This window comes from Danio rerio, chromosome 23, assembly GCF_052040795.2.
Source record: "Danio rerio strain M-AB ecotype USA chromosome 23, GRCz13ab, whole genome shotgun sequence".
Classification (NCBI taxonomy): Eukaryota; Metazoa; Chordata; class Actinopteri; order Cypriniformes; family Danionidae; genus Danio; species Danio rerio.
In genome coordinates, this window is record NC_141043.1 from 31,227,586 (window position 1) to 31,250,520 (window position 22,935).

General features: G+C 35.1%; 1 protein-coding gene and 1 long non-coding RNA gene across 7 annotated transcripts in view; one reads left to right on the top strand and one right to left on the bottom strand.

Moving 5' to 3' along the window:
• Nucleotides 1–22,935, top strand: part of LOC141380504 (uncharacterized) — a 148,889-nt gene that overhangs the window by 94,715 nt on the left and 31,239 nt on the right. Inside the window, exon 5 of one of the 5 annotated variants that reach the window (XR_015523705.1) lies at nucleotides 19,050–19,183. The exons of the other annotated variants lie outside the window; for them this stretch is intronic. This is a non-coding gene — a long non-coding RNA (uncharacterized LOC141380504). Of the gene's footprint in view, nucleotides 1–19,049; nucleotides 19,184–22,935 lie in introns of those variants that run through there. 5 annotated transcript variants of the gene reach the window in all.
• znf385a (zinc finger protein 385A) overlaps nucleotides 1–22,935 on the bottom strand; it is a 142,111-nt gene that overhangs the window by 48,166 nt on the left and 71,010 nt on the right. For both annotated transcript variants that reach the window (XM_087307296.1, XM_087307295.1), the window contains exon 2: nucleotides 5,499–5,641. In XM_087307296.1, the coding sequence (XP_087163422.1) occupies nucleotides 5,499–5,641 (143 nt within the window). The remainder of the gene's footprint in view (nucleotides 1–5,498; nucleotides 5,642–22,935) is intronic.

The following is a 22,935-nucleotide window of genomic DNA, read 5'->3' on the forward strand; positions in this document are numbered from 1 at the left end:
GCAAAATAGGGCTGAACAATATATCGATATCACAATGCGCGAGTACGCAATAATCACATCGCAGGGATCTGCAATGTAGTTGAACAGACTTTACAGTTAACAACATAGTGGAGTAATTTCATATTTTACCCTAGAGTGAAAGTTTATTATTTGCATGAGTTTTTAAAGACCCGACTAAGTATTTGAAGCACATTTAATTATTATTATTCATATTATTTTTCCTATTATTATTCATATTATTCCTATTATTATTGTTATACAGTGATTGTTTAATTTTTTTGCTTTTGAATACCGTTTGACTTGCCAGAAAATCATAAATCATTGTTTATTTGCATCTTTTCTATGCTACATTTAACTTTGCTTTACTTTTTAAATGATATTTTATGCAGATACGCTCCTCTGCAGAATCATCCCAATCTATCTAAAATTATTAATTCTTTACAAGCTATTCATCTGCCAAAACTGCATGTATATTGTAATATATATCACAATGAATAAAAATATTTCAATATCGTGCAGCCCTAATGCAAAACATATAATCAAACCTTTCAAAACAAGAGTAATTTAATGATATGCTACAAATCTTTGCACTTTATCACTATTTGTCCGACCCCTATTTTACACATTTGTCAGAAAGACATTTTTATTAATTTAAAATACAAAAAAAAAACATAGTATTATCACTTATTCATATATTTTACCAAGTTTTGTTCTGCATAAATAGGTTTAATTTTGACATAAACACGTCTGTGCATTTATGCATCTGGCAGGCATTCTGTGAACCTCAACAATGCACTATAAATGAATTAAAATGCATCCAAGGTGTGTATGCTAATCTTCATTCTCATAATCACTTCTAATATCAACACATATACTTTATTAAACCACACGACTGACAACAGCTGTTAGTTTGATACCTCAATGAAAGCCTGTATATCAGAGCCTGTGTGAGGAACTCTTGTAAATGTCAGTATTCCATTAGGCGATGGCATAAACACTGCAGTGTGTTTTCAAAGAGGCGTCCTAGAGAGAGGTCACGCTGTCCTTCCAGCCTCTCCAACATCGCCACCTACTGGCCATCAGAAGACGCCCACACTGAGGCTTTTAAACAGTGTGATTAATAACCTGCTGCAAAGCTAAAATGGCCTCAATCTAAAGATTACAGCACAGTGTCCCAATGCATAATAAATGGCAAGTACATTTATTACAAGTACAAGAGACAGTAGCTCTTTTATGCTGACTCTATCACAAGCTCATGCATATTTTAAAATATTTAAACGTCCCTTGGCTTTTAGTGAAACGATAATAATGAGCTAGATTGGACAGGGAATGTGTGATGTGGATTTGTCGAGCTGCCATTGGGATGGGGTCTCTTTTTTTTTTCTTGTGCCAATGGGCAAGTCATTTTTACAATGGCAACAAGTGCATGGAAATACGGGGATTTTAAGGCAGGGCACTGATGGTGAAAAGGGTATGAAAAAGTTATACAGTATTTATCATTATTTCCCATTTGATTGAATACAGTACTTTAAAAATAGTTGTATTTGTTTTGTGTTTGTTTGAATGTTTAAATTTGGTAATTAGATATTTTTAAAATGCAATTTAAAACATTCTTCCAGAAACTTACATTTCACTTTTAAAATATGTGACAGGGCCTGACTTCACACAAAAGTCATACAAAAGCAAGCATAAAATCATACAATTCAAGGAAAGAACGCGTATTTGATCACCGTGAGCTTCTCCTCTGTTAAATGACGTCACTTCTGAGTCGTAGCCTTAAAGGTGTATTGCACGCATTTTATGTTAAATTTAATGCAAATGTGACAGGACTGACAGAAACATGGGGACAATTGTAAATCTATTAGTGTTATATACAGCATTTGTAGTATTAATTTATGAATTTATGCAAAATTTCATGTTTTAATCAATTATTCTGAATCATAACAACTTAAACTTGCTATTTCAGAGGTATTTTAGCTTAATTTATTCTTTAGGTTTGATTGGGCTGAGGATAAGGGAAATCACAGGGTTTATAAATTTGTAAAGTGTTTTTAATGAAGAAAAAAAAAACTGTAAACTACATGAATGGCGTATTCCATTACAGAACAACTCACAAATCAACCATTAGACCATTTTAGTATTTTTTTGGGATGGAATACTTTTCATTCACTGTATGTAGGATTTTTTTATTTTAGGGACTAATAATGTATGTTTCTGGTGGAAAGCTGATGAGTTCTTTACACTGTAAAATTGTAAAAAAAAAAAAAATTATCACAACAACATGTTTGTGATGAGTAGAGACGCACACAGTTGTCTCTCATTAACACTCAGTCTAGTAGCAGTAATGAGCTCCATGCACAGCTAGAGTTTTAAAGCCAACAATAAACATCCGGTGAAAGCTTAATGTGACTATTTTCAATATCACAAAGTTTTTTGTATGTTGTAATATAATTACATTACATTCATTAAAATAGACTTAAGCATTACTTTAGTTGTTCAAGCATAAAATGAGAGAAAAGACTGTTTTGACCACTAGAGCCGTCAATAGCAGCAGGCTAGCACCGAAATTCCATTAAGAATACTGGGGTAAATAAAAATTTCATATTTTGAAGACATTGCAGGGGGGAAATGGATTTTAATGCAGTGCTTCTTGTCCAATCTGAGACCCACTTCATATCGGATGTCCAGCAGGCAGTGAAGATTGCTGTTTTTTAAAGAAATCATATCTTAAACGTGACAATTTTGTAATGGAAAGACAGTTGCTTGGCTTAAAATTACAAGTCTGTGTGCATATAGTCCATTGTCAAAAGCTTATATTAATGTACTATCAAATATGCTATTTTTATATACTACATACAGTCTTAAAATGTTTTTTTTTCAACCCAGCTGACTGTACTTTTCACCACAAAGGTAACTTTAAAAAATTTCCACATTAAAGAAATAGACATTATGAGCGCTGAAATTAAAAAGTTTACCTGTAAATCTTGTGCAAAAACACACAGAATAACACCTAATTTTGCTACGTTTTATCATTATACACTGTATAATAATCTGTAAATTTGCAGTTTACCGTATTTTGTGATTCATGTTCTATTTTTCATTTATTTATGCTTTTAATTTGTATTATGAGACCTTGATCTTTCTTCTAACAACTTTTAGCCTTTAAAAGTTTGAAAAAGTGACTTTTATGAGCATTTTATATAGTTTTAAGTAATATATTATCTGGGTTGATGTTGTATATAACAGTACAAAAACCTTGTATTAATCTGCCAGTACATTTTCTGTTAATGTACAGACTTATTTCTCTATACAGTATATCATTTCTTATGCATTATATTAATTCAAATGACTAAAATGTCAATAAAAGTCACTCTGTCAAACTGTTGAATTTTTATCATCAAAAGTCAACAGAGCAGAGATCAGCATCCTATAATGCAATTAAGGAAAACACTTGTGAATCACAAAATACAGAAACTGTTAATTAAGATATATTTTTTACAGTGTACAGTCTTAAACATGCTTTTATAACTTAACTTAATTAACAACTATAAATCTGCTTATACTCAGTGAATTAATTTTTACCTTAATACATTAAACAATTGAGTTCATGTAACTTGTTTCTATTTGTTACAATTAATGTTTACTCTACAACAGTCTAATAACCTAATTTATTTGAAGTTATTTACACTGTTCAATTTTACAGTGTACAGTAGGCTAAAAAAGCACTTCAGGAAAAGCTAAAAACCAAAAATATCAAAAATGGCAGGTGCATGTTTTTTCCTTGCAGTGTATTGTCTTAAGAGAGAGCATAGAGCACATATTATGAGCACCGAAGGCATGGCTGGGACCCACAACTAACCTTTCCTGTTCAATTTGCTGACCAGCGTCCTCATTTACATAACAGAATGCAATCTGGGAAATGTGCAGAACAGACTCGGAGTGAAAGTGCTGAGAGAGTGAAACGAGCTGCATGCTAATCAAAATGATTAGCTATAAGTCACGATGACATGCGAGAACTCATACAGCATAACACTGTCCAATGGAGAGCAGTCTGGAAAATTCATATACACAAGCAAGTCTGCTATTGATAAAGCATTGTTTAATATTTAATATTATCTTTATGTAAATAGATCCCTTTATGAGAATGCATTAACACATTGTATTAATATTCCAGATCTGAAAGCCAAGCATATTGTTTGGTATATATAATTTAGTATATAATTTAAGAATATAATTTGGTATAGTTCTCACACATTTGGCTTTAGAAAACGTAGCTCAGAAATAAACAATGTGCACTGGAAGCAATTTACAGTAAGTTAATTTGATTCATTAAATTCATTAAATTGATTCATGAGTTCATTCATGTGTAACTTTTCATTATGAAACAAATCACTTGTTTTTAAATTTCTTTTTTAGATTTACCACAAAAACATTTTCTCGAAATTAACAAAAGAGAACATTGTGCCATAAAAAGAGAACCATTTTAATTTTTCCACAATACTATAGTGAAATTACCAAAACATGTACCAATTCAAAATGTGCTGACTGTGCACAATTCAACTGAGACTAATGTAAACCCCTCTGATTTGTTGTCGATTTTGGTTGGCTCAATAAAAAAACGTGTGTGATTGGTTATAAAGCTCAGAGCTGCAAAAAGAAAAAGCACAAAAATAAATCTGATGCAGAGCACAGACACTCTTGATTCCAGAGGTCATTAATAATATAATAACACTAATACTGAATTGGTTTCACCGTTTTAAAATGACCAAACCAACATTTCAGATGTTTTACAATGTGCTCAGCCTGCTGGTCTGTCTGTTCACTCACATTTTTATCATCACATGATCTCTTATTACAAAATCACATTTTTTTTATACGCATACAGCAATTTGTATGGTAAAAGTGTTTCCATCGCAGTTTATGCAAATCTTTTCTTATCGAATAAACTCAGTTATGCGCAAATGTTTTTATGCACATTTTCAAAATTTATGCACATCTTCGCATAAAATGCGCATTAAAAATAAGTGGATGAAAACGTAGCTAATGTCTTATAATATGCATATATTTTTACCCAATTATCCCAATTTCCCAAACCGCTCCTTAACGCAATGCTAATCTGCGCTGATTGGTTCGATAAACCAGTCTGCAGTAATTGGTCAACTACATTCAACGTGAGACAGAAAGAAACGCCCACCGTGGCTTATCAACATTGTTAATGTAGCCAGACTGCAGAGTGTATGTGAGGCCAATGCTCACAAATGCATTTAAATCCGTAAAGAATGTGTCAGGCTCTTTAAAGTTAAAGGCTCTTTTACTGTGAAAATCAATGAAGAATCGCATTCAATTACCAGTTTGGTTTAGTTATGCAAGAGTATATTTGCCACAATGAATTAGAATTTTTGTTTATTTTGGTTATTTTAAACTCAATCCAGTTAATTCCCCTCTGAACGCAATATTTCAACACTGTCACAAGAGATTGTTCGGAGGCCTAATCTCACCGCATTGAAGTTGTGGAAAAGCCCAACGCTGTGCGGAGGAGTCTCCATTGGAAACTGCAGGAAGGGCTTCATATCCAGATGAGGCTGAATGACAGTGGGGGTCCGCAAAAATGTAGGGACAGCCCCCGCTCGGTTGATGCTTCCTGCAGAGACAAAAAGAACGACGTTAAAGAAGCCAAACGCACACTAATTCTTACTTTAAACTTTCCAGCTTAGAACCCTGTCAGCGGGTTATGTTCATCGACTTTTCCCACAAACTCCGACACAGAGGTGAAACACGGAGGCTCAGAGATGGCTTTTGCTGACACATTTTCATGTCAGCACAAAACTCATCAGAGAGATGTCAACCTTTGGTTATGAAACGCCCCCTCTAACTCTCTTTTTCTCCCAATTCACGTTACAGAGTCTCTGTTCCCTGTCAGCCTGTCTTCTCTTATCCTTTACAGCCCGCGCAACCCCTTGCATGAGACTCGGACCCTCTCGTCAGAATTAAGCTTTAGCGAGCAGTTACTTTAAGCTGCTTAATTTCTGCCGCTGGATTTTCCTCGCTTCAAATTCCCTGCAGTCTTAAATCTGTTCCCTTCTATCTCCAACCCTTCCTCCCTCCCTCACTTTCTCTCATTGCCTGTCTCTTGCTTAATCTTGGATGATTTTTCGCTTCTATTTCAAGATGCCTCGGCTCTCTCCTGATTTCTGGTTTCCTCACACACACACACAGGACGTCATTAGGCTGTGCTGCAGCGGGCATGCATGTCAGGAGGAGAAATAGAGATGGCACTGGAGAGATTCGCTGTCTCAGCCTGGCCACAGCTGTTCCTCCTGCTGGAGCCTCAGGCCTGGAGAGCCCTGGCATCATTAACTCAAATTAGGCATGCAAGACTCCTCACTGGCTTGCACAGCACACGGGGAGATAAAGAGCGAAGGGGAAAAAGAGAAGAGCCAGAATAAGGAGACTGGTTGCAAGACTACTGGTGAGAGAGAGAGAGAGGGAGATAGAAAGAGAGAGTACCAGTGGTGGCTTGTGGGCACTGCTGGTCCCTGATGCAGTGCTCAACAAAAGTCATGTGACTCACACTCTAAATACTCCCTTTTGCTGCAAACGCTTCTCTTCAAAAGTGCCGCAGTGTGCCTTAAAGGGGTAGTTCACCTCAAAATCAACATTCTGTGATGTGCTCATACTCAGATGTTGTTGTTTGCTCCATGGGATAAAAAAGGAGACTTTGTATTTAAGTATATAGTTATCAGGGGCTTTTGAGCTCAAGAAAACACATATAAAGACAAAAAAAGTACCGAGAGGTATTAGAAATAAAGTAATTCAAGTCTTCTGACACCATACAGAGTGAAACTTTAGCTTGTTTTGTTATTGTAATTCACTTTCATCAAACAAGCAGCAATGCATTTGTGTTCAATTGTATATGAACAATGCTGATAAAAAGTTTGGAACCCTTAAGACTTTTAATTTATTAGAAATGTTCGACTTTTACTCAGCAAAGATGCAATTAAACTTATCAAAGGCAGCATTAAAAGGCATTTATAATGTACCAAAAGATTTCTCATGAATGCTGTTCTTTTGAACTTCCACACATAATATTATAATATATTCATAATAAAAAATCCTGAATTTGATCATTTCCACAAAAAGTTTTAGCAAGACAAAAACATTTTATGATGATGATGATGATGATAAATCATTGTTATTATGAATTATTATTGTTATTCTTTCAAAAAGATGAACAAGGCTGTCGATAATAGAAAGATATTTATGTGAAGGATTTATGTGCACTTAAAAAAAAGCTTTTCCAACGTCTATTCACTTTTAAACAAAGAATGAAAAGCATGTGAATGATTATAATGAATATATCAGGCCATTGAATTACCTTACATCTCTAATGTAATGTGTGCACAAATGCAAACACAAACAGTCAGCTGCTGGCTGCAGGCCATCGACACAACAATTTCAGAGTTCTACATAGCCTACAGTACAGGCACTTTTCACTTAATTTTTAAATAATAATAGTAGAGCATATATATATATATATATATATATATATATATATATATATATATATATATATATATATATATATATATATGTATATATATATATATATATATATTAGTTGATGTCCGAATTCTTTCATTTTTTAAAAATTTCCCAAATGATGTTGAACAGAGCAAGGAAATTTTCACAGTATGTCTGATAATATTTTTTCTTCTGGAGAAGTCTTATTTGTTTTATTTTGGCTAGAATGAAAAAAAAAATTATGAACAATTTTAAGGACAAAATTATTAGCCCCTTTAAGCAAATTTTTTTTTCGACTGTCTTCAGAACAAACCATAATTATACAATAACTTGCCAAATTACCCTAAACTGCCTAGTTAACCTGATTAACCTAGTTAAGCCTTTAAATGTCACTACAAGCTTTATAGAAGTGTCTTGAAAATATCTAGTAAAATATTATTTACTAATATTATTATATTAAAATATTATTTACTGTCATCCTTGCAAAGATAAAATAAATCAGTTATTAGCAATGAGTTCTTAAAACTATTGTGTTTAGTAATGTGTTGAAAAACTCTGCTCTCTGTTGAACAGAAATTGGGGAAAAAAATAAACAAACAGGGGGGCTAATAATTTAGGGGGGCTAATAATTTTGACTTCAACTGTGTATATTATGTATATAGCAGTGCGATATGGCTGTATATCAGCACTGGTGGGAGACATGTGTTGGCTCGCGGCTGAACCCTTTTGTATGAGGAACTACTTTCTTCTGCCATTCCCTCACATCTGCAGTTGACGTCAGAACAGCAGAAACCATTGCTACTTTACACACGTCACTTTAGAGCTAGTATTTGAATGATTCTCTAGCTTAATGTCTAAATTGATAACAAAGCAGGTGATATTTGCTCACATTTTAGGATTATGAGTCTGAATGGCATGAAATGCCATCAATCTACAGAGATTTCCCAATATTTCTCAGTTGCAATCGGGAGTAGGCTTGGGCGGTATCCAAATTTTGAGACTGTCAAACCTCCTCCCTATTTTACCCCGGTATCTGGTATTGCATAATATAAAAATTAGGACGTAAGGCTCAGACAGTGTCACCAAACTGTTGTGTTGTGCCTAAACCATTCAAAAACGAAATACCGTATATGCAACACTCATACACACACACACACACACACACAAACAAACAGCATCCATGCGAATGCGTGCGTGCTTGGGAGCGATATTGTTAGACTGGCGCCCGCTTCCTTTCAAATTACACCAGAGTTACTGACTGCTCCTGAGCTTTATTCGGAAATTGCGAGAATGCAGAACTCCAGTTCGTATTTACCACGTCTCCCTTCTCATTCCGTCGAAACCGGAAACTGCCAAACTGTAGGTCACTTGGTGCACGACTCGCCACCTAACCTCTCCCTCTCTTTCTCTCTTTCTCTCTCTCATCTACATTGTCCCATGATGACAATTACGCATAAGCATTTGTAGGCAATAAATAAATAATATTTAATACTTGTCTCCTATTTAAGTGCATTATTTTTTAAGACGGTATAACTGTATTGAAACTGACACCGTTGCTATTTTTAGAACCCACGGTATACCATATTACCATATTACCGTCCAAGCCTAATCGGGAGATCACAATAATTAAACCCAAAAAACAAAGCAAACACTATCAGTTTCTGTGGCATAAATACAGCACTACAAGATACAAAAGAGAGAGATCGACTTAGAATGACAGTTAGTTTGATTATAATGATATGTTCAGCTGTAGTTTGAAATTTACTTTTTTTTGCTTTTTTTTTTTTTTTACCTGAGGACTTATGCGTCTCTGTCTCCATCTTGTGACAGAACGTCAACCGTCACTTTCTTTGGTCTGCTGACAGACTGATGGCAGCCGTTGCACTGAATCCGGTGCTCCAAAATTCTAAATATATTTTAAAACGGGCACTGTCCTTATGAATAAACTGCATAGTTGCAATCTAAAAAACTACATTCTCGCCTAAAAAGCCTCAAAAGTACATTATATTGTCCAACAGCAGCAATATTTGTCAAACAGTAGAGTGTCCTCTGCTTGTCGCTGTATGTGGGCGGAGTAATACACAGGGGTGAAGGGTGAAGAAGCAGTACGAGTGCTGTTATTTGCAGAATATCGCATGGCTATCAGCCACTCAGATTCAAGAACCAGACAGAACTGTTGTATACTGTTGACAACAAGAATATTTGTTGAAAAATGTTTAGTGTCGATAATGTCTACTAATCATTTAAGTCCTACTTAAAAGTGGTACATTCGTTGCACAGGCTGTCAATAGAGGGACAAACACCTTTGAGATATTATTACAAAGATTTTCATTTGAGTTCCAAAGTTGACAATCTTGTGATGAGGGCTAGTAACTAATGACAGAATTCTTATTTTGGGGTATTGACAACACCTTTAAGAGGAAAAATTGAGTTGATGTCTGAATGGCGCAATGCCCTTCAACCACACAAACAAGACAGAAGAACTAAGCTCAATGTAAACCACCACTCTCACTGCTTGTCATTGCAATGCAGTGCTGACATATTTCCGGACATGTGTGACTGATTCAACAAGAGAGGACCCAAAGCCCGTTCAATCTGTCCACATGCCAGCTGAGAAATGGCACAGATTTGTTGACGACAGAAAGAGAGAGAAACGCACAGAGGCAGCAAAACTTGAGTGTGTGTGAATGTGGGGGGGACAGTTGTCCTTGCTGCAGAGTCAAAGTGTGTGTGACAAAACACAGCCAGCATGCATAAATCAGGTCCAGTCTGCTTCCTGCCCCTAGTGTATAATTACCTCATTAAATTAAAGAACACTTTCAGGCCCTAGCTCGCACTGTAAATCACCATGACAGAGTAAGTGCATGCGGGCACGTGTGTGTCATGCATTTATGTGGGATAAATAGATCTCATACTCACTGCTCAAATAACGTATGGCACTTTTACCGCGTCTTCCATGCCAAAAAAAAATTAAAATCACACAATGACAGATCACTGAACTCAAACAAGCGTGTTGATTGGACTCTGCAACACTACCAGATCTTCAGCTGATGGACAAAGTGCCTTGATGATAATACCAGCGATCTTAACAGCCTCATCAAGCCCATGCGGTGCAGGGAGAGAGATGTTGTTCTGCCACTGAATCTGAGTTTGATTCTCCTAACAAGCTGAGGGAACCTGATCGGGCTGGACATGGGGGTGGAGGACTGGGTTTGGGTTGTCGTTTAAAGCCTGTGACATGCTAGGAATCTTGCAACACACGCCGGGGCCATAATCACCACGGTTAAAGATCCTGCGCCGGCGCAGCTTGGGACCAGGGAGCTGGTGTGAAAGGAATCTTTGCGAAGAGGATTTGGGAGAGAATGATCTAGCGTTGTGTGTGGATATGGGAGAAGTGCGGCAGAAAGAGTGGGGGTGGGGGGTTTATAAATAGAGAGAAGGGGACGGGGAAGATCAAAGGCGAAGGGAAGCGATTCAACAAACTCAAATAATTCTCAGCCTGTTTGGGCCTGATAAATGGAATCTCTGTCGCTCTCTAATACTGAAGCTTGGCAATCCTATTTCTTATGCCGTGTGTTTGGCATTTTCAGAGGGTTGGCGTAATTGTGAGGAGATATGGATGAAATGGTTTGGAGATAAGGAATAATCACGATGAGGTCAAGGCTGACATGGCCAAGGAGGAATTGGGGTTTTGGGCAGGGAGGTGGGGTATGATTTTTTTTTTTGTGATGGTTGAAACATAAAAGGATGTTAACGGAAAAAAGTGCATAAAAGGAAACCGAGCAGTGAGTCATTAACCGATGGTCACCTTCAAAATGGGAGGTCAGAAGTTTAATTGGTTGAACTGGAAGAGAAATCATGTGATTTGGTTTCTTAGGTTTGCGTTGTGGAACGCAAAGGAAGTTTCTGATTCCTGTGACATTATTGCCAATTTTAATACATTCAGTAAATGTAGGGTACAAATTAATGTGTCTATTGTTTCCTGCTGACATGCTTTATGGTGTGGAATATATTATAATTATTATTATTATTAATAATAATAATAATAGAAAAATATCAACAATAACATATCCAAACTGTTCAAATAGTTGGAAAAAATATTTTAGAAAGCTACCATTAAATAACAATTTTAATCCAAATAAAAACGAATGATAGTGATGATAATAATAATAGTTTTATTAATATGAATAAAAACTCATACAGTATATGTAATTATTTTTAGCATCTCATAAAGTACATAATTTTCCCTAAAACAGAAAATAAAGAAAATCGAAAAAATACACGCAATGATTGCATTGCAACAGCAGGAAATGAGAGAAAAGAAAGAGGAGGGTGGCTGGCTTTAGATGGACACAGATGTCCTCTGGCAAGCAGCGGTGGCCCTGAACAAATTGAAGTGAGTGAGAGAGCAGAGCAGAGTCTGGGTCCCTCAGAGCCCCTCACTGAGCACCTGTCGTGCAGATGATCCAGAGGAGTCTGGGATTGGAGCAAATGCAGATTAATGAGATGAAAGATGCAGATAGATGTTTAGTCCCCTCTGAATCCACTGCTCTCTGTCTGTCTCGCTCTCACCAACTCTGGGTACTTTAATCAAGGTATTGCTGATGAGCTTGAGATTGGCAGCATTCAGTGCTTGAGAATAACTTAAAGTAGACCTCTGGTTTCACAACATGATCAGACACCATGACTTTGAAACTGATTTACTTTTTTCAAAGAATATGACATTATTTTATTATTAATGATTTATCTATGGGGCGGCACAGTGGCATAGTAAGCACTGTCACCTCACAGCAAGAAGGTCACTGGTTTGAGTTCCAGCTGTAGAGTTTGCATGCTCTCCCTGTATTGGCGTGGGTTTCCTCTGCCTGCGGTTTCCCCCACAGTTCAAAGACATGTGCTGTAGGTGAACTGAATAAACTAAATTGTCCGTATTGTATAAGTGTGTGTGAATATTAGTGTGTATGGGTGTTTCTCAATATACTGGGTTGCAGCTGGAAGGGCATGCGCTGCTTGAAATATATGCTGAAATAGTTGGCGGTTCATTCTGCTGTGATGACCTCTGAAATAGAGACTAAGTCGAAGGAAAATAAATGAATGATTTATTTATACAGATTAGGGCTAACATGATTAGACATCACAGACAATGAAGGAAGTAGTAAAAAATTATGTTGTAAAAAAACTCTCCAGAATGTAGTCCAAAGTTGTTTTTCCCCTGCACTTTATACCTGCAGTTCAACACGCCTTGGCTCATTTAGTTTCGCTAGTTTTTCTTTTCCACTGCAGTTTAGTACCACTTAAAGTAGGTGGGATTTTTATAGTTGTGCCACCACTATTTCCGTGACATCATCACACACATACATGTAGCAAAGACCAATTCACAATACAGAGGCAATAGATGCTACGTTTGGTACTGACGATTCTGTGGGACCAATCAGTGATCATCAGTGTGTAAACGTCATGTTTTGGTAATGGTATGGTAATAACAAAGTACTAGGGCTGCACAATATTGTTAATAACTGACATTGCAATATGTTTCAATATAAATATATATTGCGGTATGAATATTATTTCACAAAATGTCTTAAGTAGCTGTTTGAAAATAATTACAAATTTTACATTGATTGGGATTATTTTGTAGGATCTGCATAAAATTTCCAAAAAAAAAAAAAAAAAAAACCTAAAACAGCTTTATGGTTTTTGATGGAATCTAGGTATCTTGAAGTACAGAAATATAATTATCAATTCTAAAATAACCCATCTTAATTTTATAAACAAAATTAATCTTTGTAAAAGCAGCAAAACTTCATAATTTCTTGTGCTCAATTTTTTTCAATTAGATTTTTTTACAGTCATAGGCCTTAAAAACACATCTAAGTAAAAATCTTTCATACTATTAGATTACTGTTAAAATTTACAACGACTCTGCAAATCATGTGTACTGCACTATGAAAAATGCAGGGTTCTACACAATTCATTCATGTCTCTACACAAATCAAGTAAGTCAACTTAAATTCAAGTGGATTAAACCTAAAACGATTTAGTTGTCCCAGAAAAATCTCAAGAATTGTGTTGATTTAACTTATTTTAAATGATTTGTTCGAACAAGCAGCAAAATGCTTTTTTTTTTTTTTTTTTTTTTTTTTTTGAGTGTGAACTGTGGTTCCTGGTTAACTATAATCCCAACATGACATTGCAGATCATGCGATGTTACTATTGCAGATGTTCTCATTTTAATATCGATGCCCTACTAGGTACTACATACAGAATGCAGTGAAAAAGCCTTTAAAAGTGAGCCATACTGAACCATACCATACAGTGGAATACTGTAGCACCTCAATACGATACTTCAGAGTGCAAATTGAAACAAATCAGTCGAGAGTGGTAAATTTTAACGTAACTACAGATAGTCCTGAAATTTACAAATCTGTTGGTTTTGGTGCTCTTTAATCTTCCAAGACAGATCTCACTGCAACACTTTGAGTGGCACATAAAGAAAAATAAAGAAAAATCTTCACTCTTTCTTTACTGTTATAGTTCAATCAGTTTTCAGCCATGAAAAGATGTCAATAAAACAACTTGTAAACAAAATATGTCATGTTATGTTTACCTCAGCAAAGCAATCTAATTCACTCTAGAGCAAACAATTATCTAACAACATATAATGTAAAAGTTCCCTGTAAAGTTTACAACATTATATGACAATTTTTTTTTCTCAAGAAAACAGCACTTATTGTCTCTGATATACAGTACATTCACATAAATTAATACTATATGTCTTATACAGTATTCTTGACCTTGATAAAGCACAGTATCAGTCATTACAGCCGATGAGACTCCCACTATATATAGATTACCAATAAAGTGCTGTGTGCAGATCATTTTTTTTTCCTTTAATTCATGTGTCCCAATAATCTTTTATAACTCCCTCCCTCTTGTAAAAATATCTCAGATTTTTAGTGTTTACTAGCTTGAGGGTGGGACAACCTGTCACTTGCATGAGATCTCAACAAAAGCAAAGACCAACAATCCAAGTCAATTCAGTCAATCACTGAAAGACAAAATCTAATTTTGCCCTACATACGTGTTTAAGAAACAGTTAAATGCCAAAATATGGGGAACAAAACTCTAGTGTCATAAAAGACTACAGCAACTTCTATTTCGTGCCGACCTCTTAAAGTAAGAAATAAACGATCATGTATGAGTAGTGGCATAAACTGCATATGAAATATGATCATAATTATTTTGCAATTCTATTTACAGATGCACCAATATGGAAACTTGGGCTTATACAAATAACTCTTTTTATTTAAAACTAAGCTTTTTACCTTAAATAAATTACAAATTAAACCGCAAAAGAAGGTCCAAGGCACTCTAAAAATTTAGAAAAAATATTAAAAGCCTTTATTGACATGACTATTTCTGAACAGCCATGTCAATAAAGGCTTTTTAAGGTTTTTTCAGATTTCTCGAGTGCCTTAGACTTTCTTTTGCTGTTAATCCTGATGAATCCCTGACCAAAAGAACAAAGATACATTAATTAAGCCACCTCAAGGCACTTTTTGTTTGATTTTTGAATTTTTATATTACAAATTTGTCTTTTTTTTTTTTTGTTCAATGTCAGAAACTCCTGCACTGCTGACATCTTGACTTCCATATAACATAAACACTGGTAAAATACTCTACTCCATCATGAAATACACCAATAAAAACAATACAGAATAAAATCAACCAGTAGACATACCATAGTTTGCTAGATGATCATTTATTGTCTTGTCAGGCTGATAGAAAGAGCATTAAGAACAAGCATTCATTGGCTGAGACCAGTGAGCTCTGTCTAATACCATTTGGTACTGTTGGTGGAGCAGAAACGCAGAAACCGCTCTATCATAGATTAACATGCAAAGTAAAAACCAGCTTACTTATTTAATATTTTGCATTAACACTAGAAAGCCCAGATCTTTCCTTTAAAAGCCACCTGCACATATTCCACAACAGAAAGTGCTGTGTACAGTAATTATTGCTTGTTTTACAGCAGACAGGTGTCGTCTCTTTCAACCATCAAATGAAAGTTATAAGTGAGAACAGTTGGTGTAGATTAGAGGAGGTACTCAGCATGGAATAAACACAGTTTGTACATCTTCATTATTTCACTTTTGAATGTGCAACTCTTCAGATGTATTAATTATTAAAGCATGCCACAGCAGAGCCGCACAGTGTGTTTGCAATTCATGATTACGTGCCTCAACAGCTTTGTGTGTTACATTTACATTTTATTCTAGAGTAAAGCAGATTAGATATGTGCAGATATTTTTGTTAACATTGCTAGCGACAGTTTTGTTGTGTACTGCTGATGCTTGTGCCCTTTTTTTTTTTTTTTTGCAAAGGAGGAATTTAATTAGCTGAAATCTAAGAAGGCCAGGCAAGACTGTGGTGATAAGGTCAAGGTTTGTTTTCAACTGTCTACAGTTGTAAATTACATGGAAAACAATCAAATCAGCTTTCCAACAAAAATTCATCAGAACTCATCACTTCTTCTGATGGAAAAAACACACATACACACTGTGCGCAGTAAATTCATTTCTTTCTTTTCATTCATCTGTTTGCTGACGGAGCCGTCCCGTTGGAGACCTGATCCTATGTCTGTCCTGTCCTCAGCTGTGACCAAGGCTGCAGAAATGGCTCATTCATTTAACTAATTTAGGTCCAATTACTGTGATGGCAGCATAGCGCTACTCGCTATTCCAGTCCCGTCTGCCTGCCCCTCATCTGACCGCTAACGCAATACGCCATGAAAACTAACCTCCGGATAAAAACCTATATATGCACACACAAACACAATCTTATGAGGCTAAATCACTGTAACACAAGATTGTGTGTGGCTTATTGCTTTGCAGAGAACTTGGTGTAGGAATTATATTGAAATTGTATTATTTTAAATAAAAAATTACTGTAATTGAATGTGAAATTTTAAACAAGTAAGACTAAAATAATATTTTTATGTAAACATAATCGAATACATTTTCTTAAAGTGTGCTTTAAACGTCCTAAATACAGTTAAAATCAGAATTTTTAGTCCCCTTGAATTAGCCTCCCCTGTTTTTTCCCCCAATTTCTGCTTAACTGAGAGAATATTTTTTGACACATTTCTAAACATAATAGTTTTTATAACTCATTTCTAATAACTGATTTATTTTATCTTTGCCATGATGACAGTAAATAATATTTTACAGCTTAAAGTGACATTTAAAGGCTTAACTAGGTTAATTAGGTTAACTAGGCAGGGTAATTAGTCAAGGTATTGTATAACGATAGTTTGTTCTGTAGACTTTCAAAAAAATATAGCTTTAAAAGGCTAATGATTTTGACCTTAAAATGGTGTTTAAAAAATTTAAAACTGCTTTTATTCTAGCCGAAAATAAAACCAGTAAGACTTTCTCCAGAAGAAAAAATATTATCAGAAATACTGTAAAAATGCCCTTGCTCTGTTCAACATCATCTGGGAAATATTTAATAAAGAAAAAAAAATAGTCAAAGGGGGGCTAGTAATTCTGACTTGTATGCTTAAGCAAAATCAAGAATTTACTAATGCAACAATTTTAAACTAAACAAGGCCAAATTGAAGTTGAGTCCATCACAGCTTCCCTTGTTGGAAATGTTTGCACTTGCGTTTTACAAAAGCAAGTTAATTTCTTACCAACATGGTAAAGTGATGTTTTTTTTTCAACAAATCCATAGTTTTAAGTCGCATAAAAAAGCTAAATAAAAAAGAACAAACGTTAGAAAGCAGTCCATATATGCTGTGTTTGATATTAACAGCAATAATCTGACATTATTTTGATCTCAGATATTTACATACACTGTAAATAAAAAGCTGTAATTTTACGGTATATTTCTGAAAAAGATTATAAAATAATGGTTGCTAAATTGCAGAAATGTACTGTAAAATAACAGAGGTTGAATTACAGAAGTTTAATAGAAATTTGAATTTAAGGAAATTTCTGTAATTTAATGTTCATTATTTTACGGTAAATTCCTTTAATTTAACAGCCGCTATTTTATGTTTTTATTCCTGCACCCCAGCTGCCAGAAATAAACTGTAAAATGATGGATTTTGTTTATAGTGTAGCTAATATTTTCACTTCACCAATTCGTTGTTGTGACAGCATTAGTGTCAGCTCTCATCAACATGGTTTGAACAATGCATGTACAACATCGATTTTGGCAAACAGTGAAACAGTCTGAAATCGTACTATACAGTAGTATGTAAAAACAGTATGCAAGCTGAGTAGTATGTCGGAATTTATAGTATTCTCAAAACAGTATGCAAAAATAGTATCTGGATGATCTACTACTTCCAGTAAGATTCTGAAGTGCGCATTTGATGGATGCTATGCTATGCGACATGAGAATTCATAAATGGGATAATGACAAATGGTGGATGTAGGATGTCTGAATTTCATTTACACTACTCACTTTCATACTGTATAGAATGTACTTTTGTAAATGCTGTGTAGTAAATTCAAATGTAGTACCCACTCGAGTTGTAGGCGAGTTGTAGGCATAACTGTTCAACAGAGTTATGCTGTTGTTTGGGAAATGTACTCCTTGCTGATAAACACCTTCAAACTATCCTTGTTTTGAGTTGATTACACAATAGACAGTCTCAATCTGCTTTTGTGTGTAGATCTTTTCTGGCTAGTTTCATCTGTTTAATCCGCCAAGGTTCAAACATCACAATGGACTCTGCTTAAAATGCTTTGCTTGCTTTTTAGTCTTGTTTTTAGTCCAAATGTCTAAATATTTTTCAATCCACAAGCATTTTCTAGACAAGTAAAAAATGCTGAATTGTTTTGAGAACTATTATGTCAAAATTATGTGAGTTTTTACTTAAAACAAGCTAAATTATTTGCCATTGGGAAAGCAAAATAATATTGTTTAATCTCACCCTATTCGACATCAATTTGAAATGTTGACACTAACACACACTACGTTCAAGATGATTCACACACTATTACCCGAATGAGCCAGTCTTATTGGTTTTACCAATTGTTATTTGAAATTAATATCTTTGTATGTTGTGATTGACCAATCAGAATCAAGTATTCCAGAGAGCTGTGTAATATAATTTTGTAAACACAAAGTATGTGATGTGAAAGAGTAGCAGAACACATCCATGTCACTGTGATCAGATGTGTTCTTATCTGCTGTTTTCTTGTCATTTTTGTTATGTTCATTTTTTCATTGAAAGGAAAGCATGCAGTATATATTAGCCTATACATCTAACAAACTGCTGGGGATTTTTACTAGGATTGACAAATTCTGCCAACAGCTAAAAAGGTCAAATACACAGTGTTCTGCTAAGCCATATAATGCTTCAACCAGTCAAGACTGTGACCAATGTCGAAACATTCTGCCGGCTGCTTGGTTGCTTTATCTAAATTGGCTATTTGGTTTGCTCAGTCATAGTTCAAAGCTGGAACTACTCATTTTTTAAACTTTTTTTTTTTTTTTTTGCTTTTAAACATTAGATATGCTTGGATCCAAGGAGCGTCTGGGTCAGCAGCCGACTCTGGAACCCACTGGCTCATTTTCTGCACTCAGGCTGAGCACATGAAAGTGGCTGGAGGTCTGTGGAGAGAGCTGCTCATTAAGATTCCCATTTAATTAGAATGAACATACTGCTCAACACTACACTTCAGCTCTCTTCCTTCAACATAAACTCCAGCGTGTCAACAAATATGAGAGAAAAAGCACATGCATCGAACTCAGCTTACAGTTAACTGACCACTGCAGTTTATAGTGCAGTGTCTAAAATAATATTGACAATGATCTATAATTAACAATAAACATACTGCTTATAGCAAGGGTGCAAGAATTTGTTCGGATAAAGGGCCAAAAACAAAATTTCATTGAGAGCCATGGGCCAAATGTAAATAAACCAAGCTACAGTATATAAAGTTGCCAGGGGTAATTTCCTAATTTATTTCATGATTTAAACTTAAATAGAAAACATTACTTTAAATTGTATTATCTAATGCAGTATAACTTTTAAAATGACAACTTATTGCAATAAAAAACATAACCAATCACATTTATAACACAGTGGATTTAACTGCAGAATGCACTGGTCAAGCAGAATTCGCCTTTGGCCTTTATTTGTCTTCTATCCGTCTGGTGACAGTATGTACTGTACATTTAAAGTAAATCTCATTAATTTACACCATTTGATTCAAACATTTAATTTCAGTTAACTTTTAACAATAAAACAAACTAAGAAACAAAATGTTACATTACATTTGAAACTCTAAATAATATATATATATATATATATATATATATATATATATATATATATATATATATATATATATATATATATATTCTAAATAATCCCCATCATTCTACTTCTCTTCTCAGATGGGATTGCTTGCCAAGTCAATAGTTACCATGGGCTAACTTTGGCATCTCTGGCTGTATATATAATATAGAACATTTTGTTAAACATACTATAATATTATATTTATCATTTGCTTTATCTTGATTGAAAAATCAGCAAATTGTCTTACCACCTTTAAAAAATCCTTATTTTATTCAGAAAGGACCACTCTTTAATTATATTTTGTTCTGCCATCCTTTTATGACTGCATTCATTTTATCGAAAGATACAGTGGAAATAGTAATATTGTAAACTATTATTACAATTTAAAAGATAAATGTCTATTTTATTTCATATTTTAAATTAAATGTATTCCTGTGATTGAAAAATAAGCTATGATACTAAAGCTACTCCAGTTTTTAGTATCACATGAACCTTCAGAAATCATTCTGATATGCACATCAAAACACTGCTCAAAAACATTGTGTATTATCACTTTTAAAACCATCTGCGGGGAAATATGTAATGTAATGTGTGTATTTATCATGCATGACTATACACACAAAGTGCTTCACAATAATGGGGTGGTAGGGGATGATGTGACAGCAGCCACAGGACAATGGCGCCAATGCGCTCACCACACACTAGCTATTGATGGAGTGGAGAGACAGTGAGCCAATTTGGTGGATGGGGATGATTGGGAAGCCATGATCGGTAAGGGCAGATAGAGAGAATTTGACCAGGACATTAAGGTTATACCCCTACTCTTTACATGAGATTTTTAATGACCACAGAGAGTCAGGACCTTGGTTTAACATCTCGTTCGAAAGACAGAGCTCACTGACAGTAGTGTCCCCTTCACTATAATGGGGCATTAGAACCCACACAAACCATAAGTTGATTACCCCCTGCTGGCCTCACTAACACCACTTCCAACAGCAATCTATTTATCCCATGTGGTCTCCCATCCAAGTACTGACCAGACTCAGCTCTGCTTAGCTTCAGTCAGTAACCGGTCTTGGGCTGCAGAGTGATAATGAAATGTATATAATATTTAAAAGATATTTATATTTCAAATATTTTTTATGGATGAAGTTTATATATCTACTTGACATACAGTGCATGTCAATATTCAGTAATTCAGTATATCTTGATAATGATCGTGCACAATATTGATCATGGGCACTTCAAAATACAATGAATAATTATTTATCATTATTAGTTATTGAAAAAAAATTATAAATGTTGCTAGGCCGGTCACAATAATCAATGTATTGACTTATCGCACAACACATAGACATGATCAATCATTTTTTGGTGATGCAATATATATCACCCATACATAAAAACCGATTCTAGCAACATTTTAGCTGATTGTGCAATATCAGTATGTTTACAAAAAACACTATAGTATTTACTATAAATGACTTTAGTATATTTTCATGTGGGTGTCTGACAACTGAAATTAGTATCACATACAAACAAATATCACATCCTCTGTTACTTTTTAACTCGCACCTTTTTTGTTAACATTTATTATTATTTATTTCGGATGTTGATTTTCAAATTCTGATTCCAATGCCTAATTATTAAAATGACGAAATTAAATATTCTAAAGAATAAAATATTATGTGTTCTTTGGAAGAGTGCTATATATGTTTTTGATGCTGTTATATTGTCATTCTGGCTTTATATAATGAGTGGCATAAAATGGTCTTAAAATGACAATAATATCATTTATTGCAATATATTTTGATGCAATATATCATGCAACAAGAAACAGATATCGTGACAGGCCTAAATGTTACGAATGCATCCTTGCTGAATAAAAACATGATTAAAACACATAATCACATTCTGTGCCTATACATTTTACATACCTCAGAAATAGTATGAGCAGTTAGTAGCTATTCCGAACATAACCTACAAGTACTTTATAGAAGGCTACATAACCATCTCAGCCTGTCTAAATGACCCACGTTAAAAACAGAACTTACAGTCAATGCAATCATATGACTGCATCACCTGCTATATTTGGCCACCAGGAGGTGCTGCTGTGACCTTGACTGCTGACCCTTCCGCAGATATCAAACAGGATATAAATCCCTTTTATCCTTTTTTTTTCACAGCTCTTAATCAATTAGTCTCCCCTTCTCTATCTTTAGGCCCTGCAGTATCTGCTCCTCCCCCAGAGCTTCTGATGTGAAGTAGGAAGTTTCGCAGGGAGATAAAAAACTTTACCCGATCTCATGCGCTCAGCACTTTAAAGTCTCGGATCCTGACCCTTATGCTTTGCTACCACGTCTGTGCATGTGTGTGTGCGTGCCGAGAGCGAGGTGAACAAAGAGATGATTGACTGTGATAAGCCTGCAAGAAGCTGCAGCGGGAGGCCGGTATGAGCCCCAGCATGTCTGACATTAATCCCACACATCATACCAACACAAACATACGTAAACACTCATTCAACACGGCACACTTCCACTACACGGTGGCTGAATGCTAAGAGAGACTGCAAAAGGTTATGATGAGAGAAAAGTGTGAAGCAGCTAAACGATTCGCATTTAATGTGAGAAGAAGAGATGGTAAAAGAGAAAGAAAACCGATAAAGAATGTGCGCACTGCCAGACCTGTGATTTAAAATGTCACCACAAATTATACGCCTGTGAGAGATGCGCCTAAATGATATTTACGCGTGCTATAATTTCAGTACTTTATGATGATTTACTCCAACCTGAATTATAGATTTGCTTGCAGTGTGTGCACATGTTTAGAAGGTCACCATATCGGTTTAAACCCGGCGACTGACTCTAAGTTAGATTCAATCAAAGGGGGTGTTAAATGAGCTTGTGTTGAACAGGATCAGACTGATTTTAGCACTTCTGTAAATGGATACAGACAAAACTAGACTTGCAAATCAAGCCTTGTGGTCTCACTCATCTTAAATCAAGTCACACAAAAACACTGCCTGTATACCATTATTAACAATGAAATGTTAGCTTTTTAAACTTTGAGTTTTTTTTTGTTGTTGTTAAAATTAA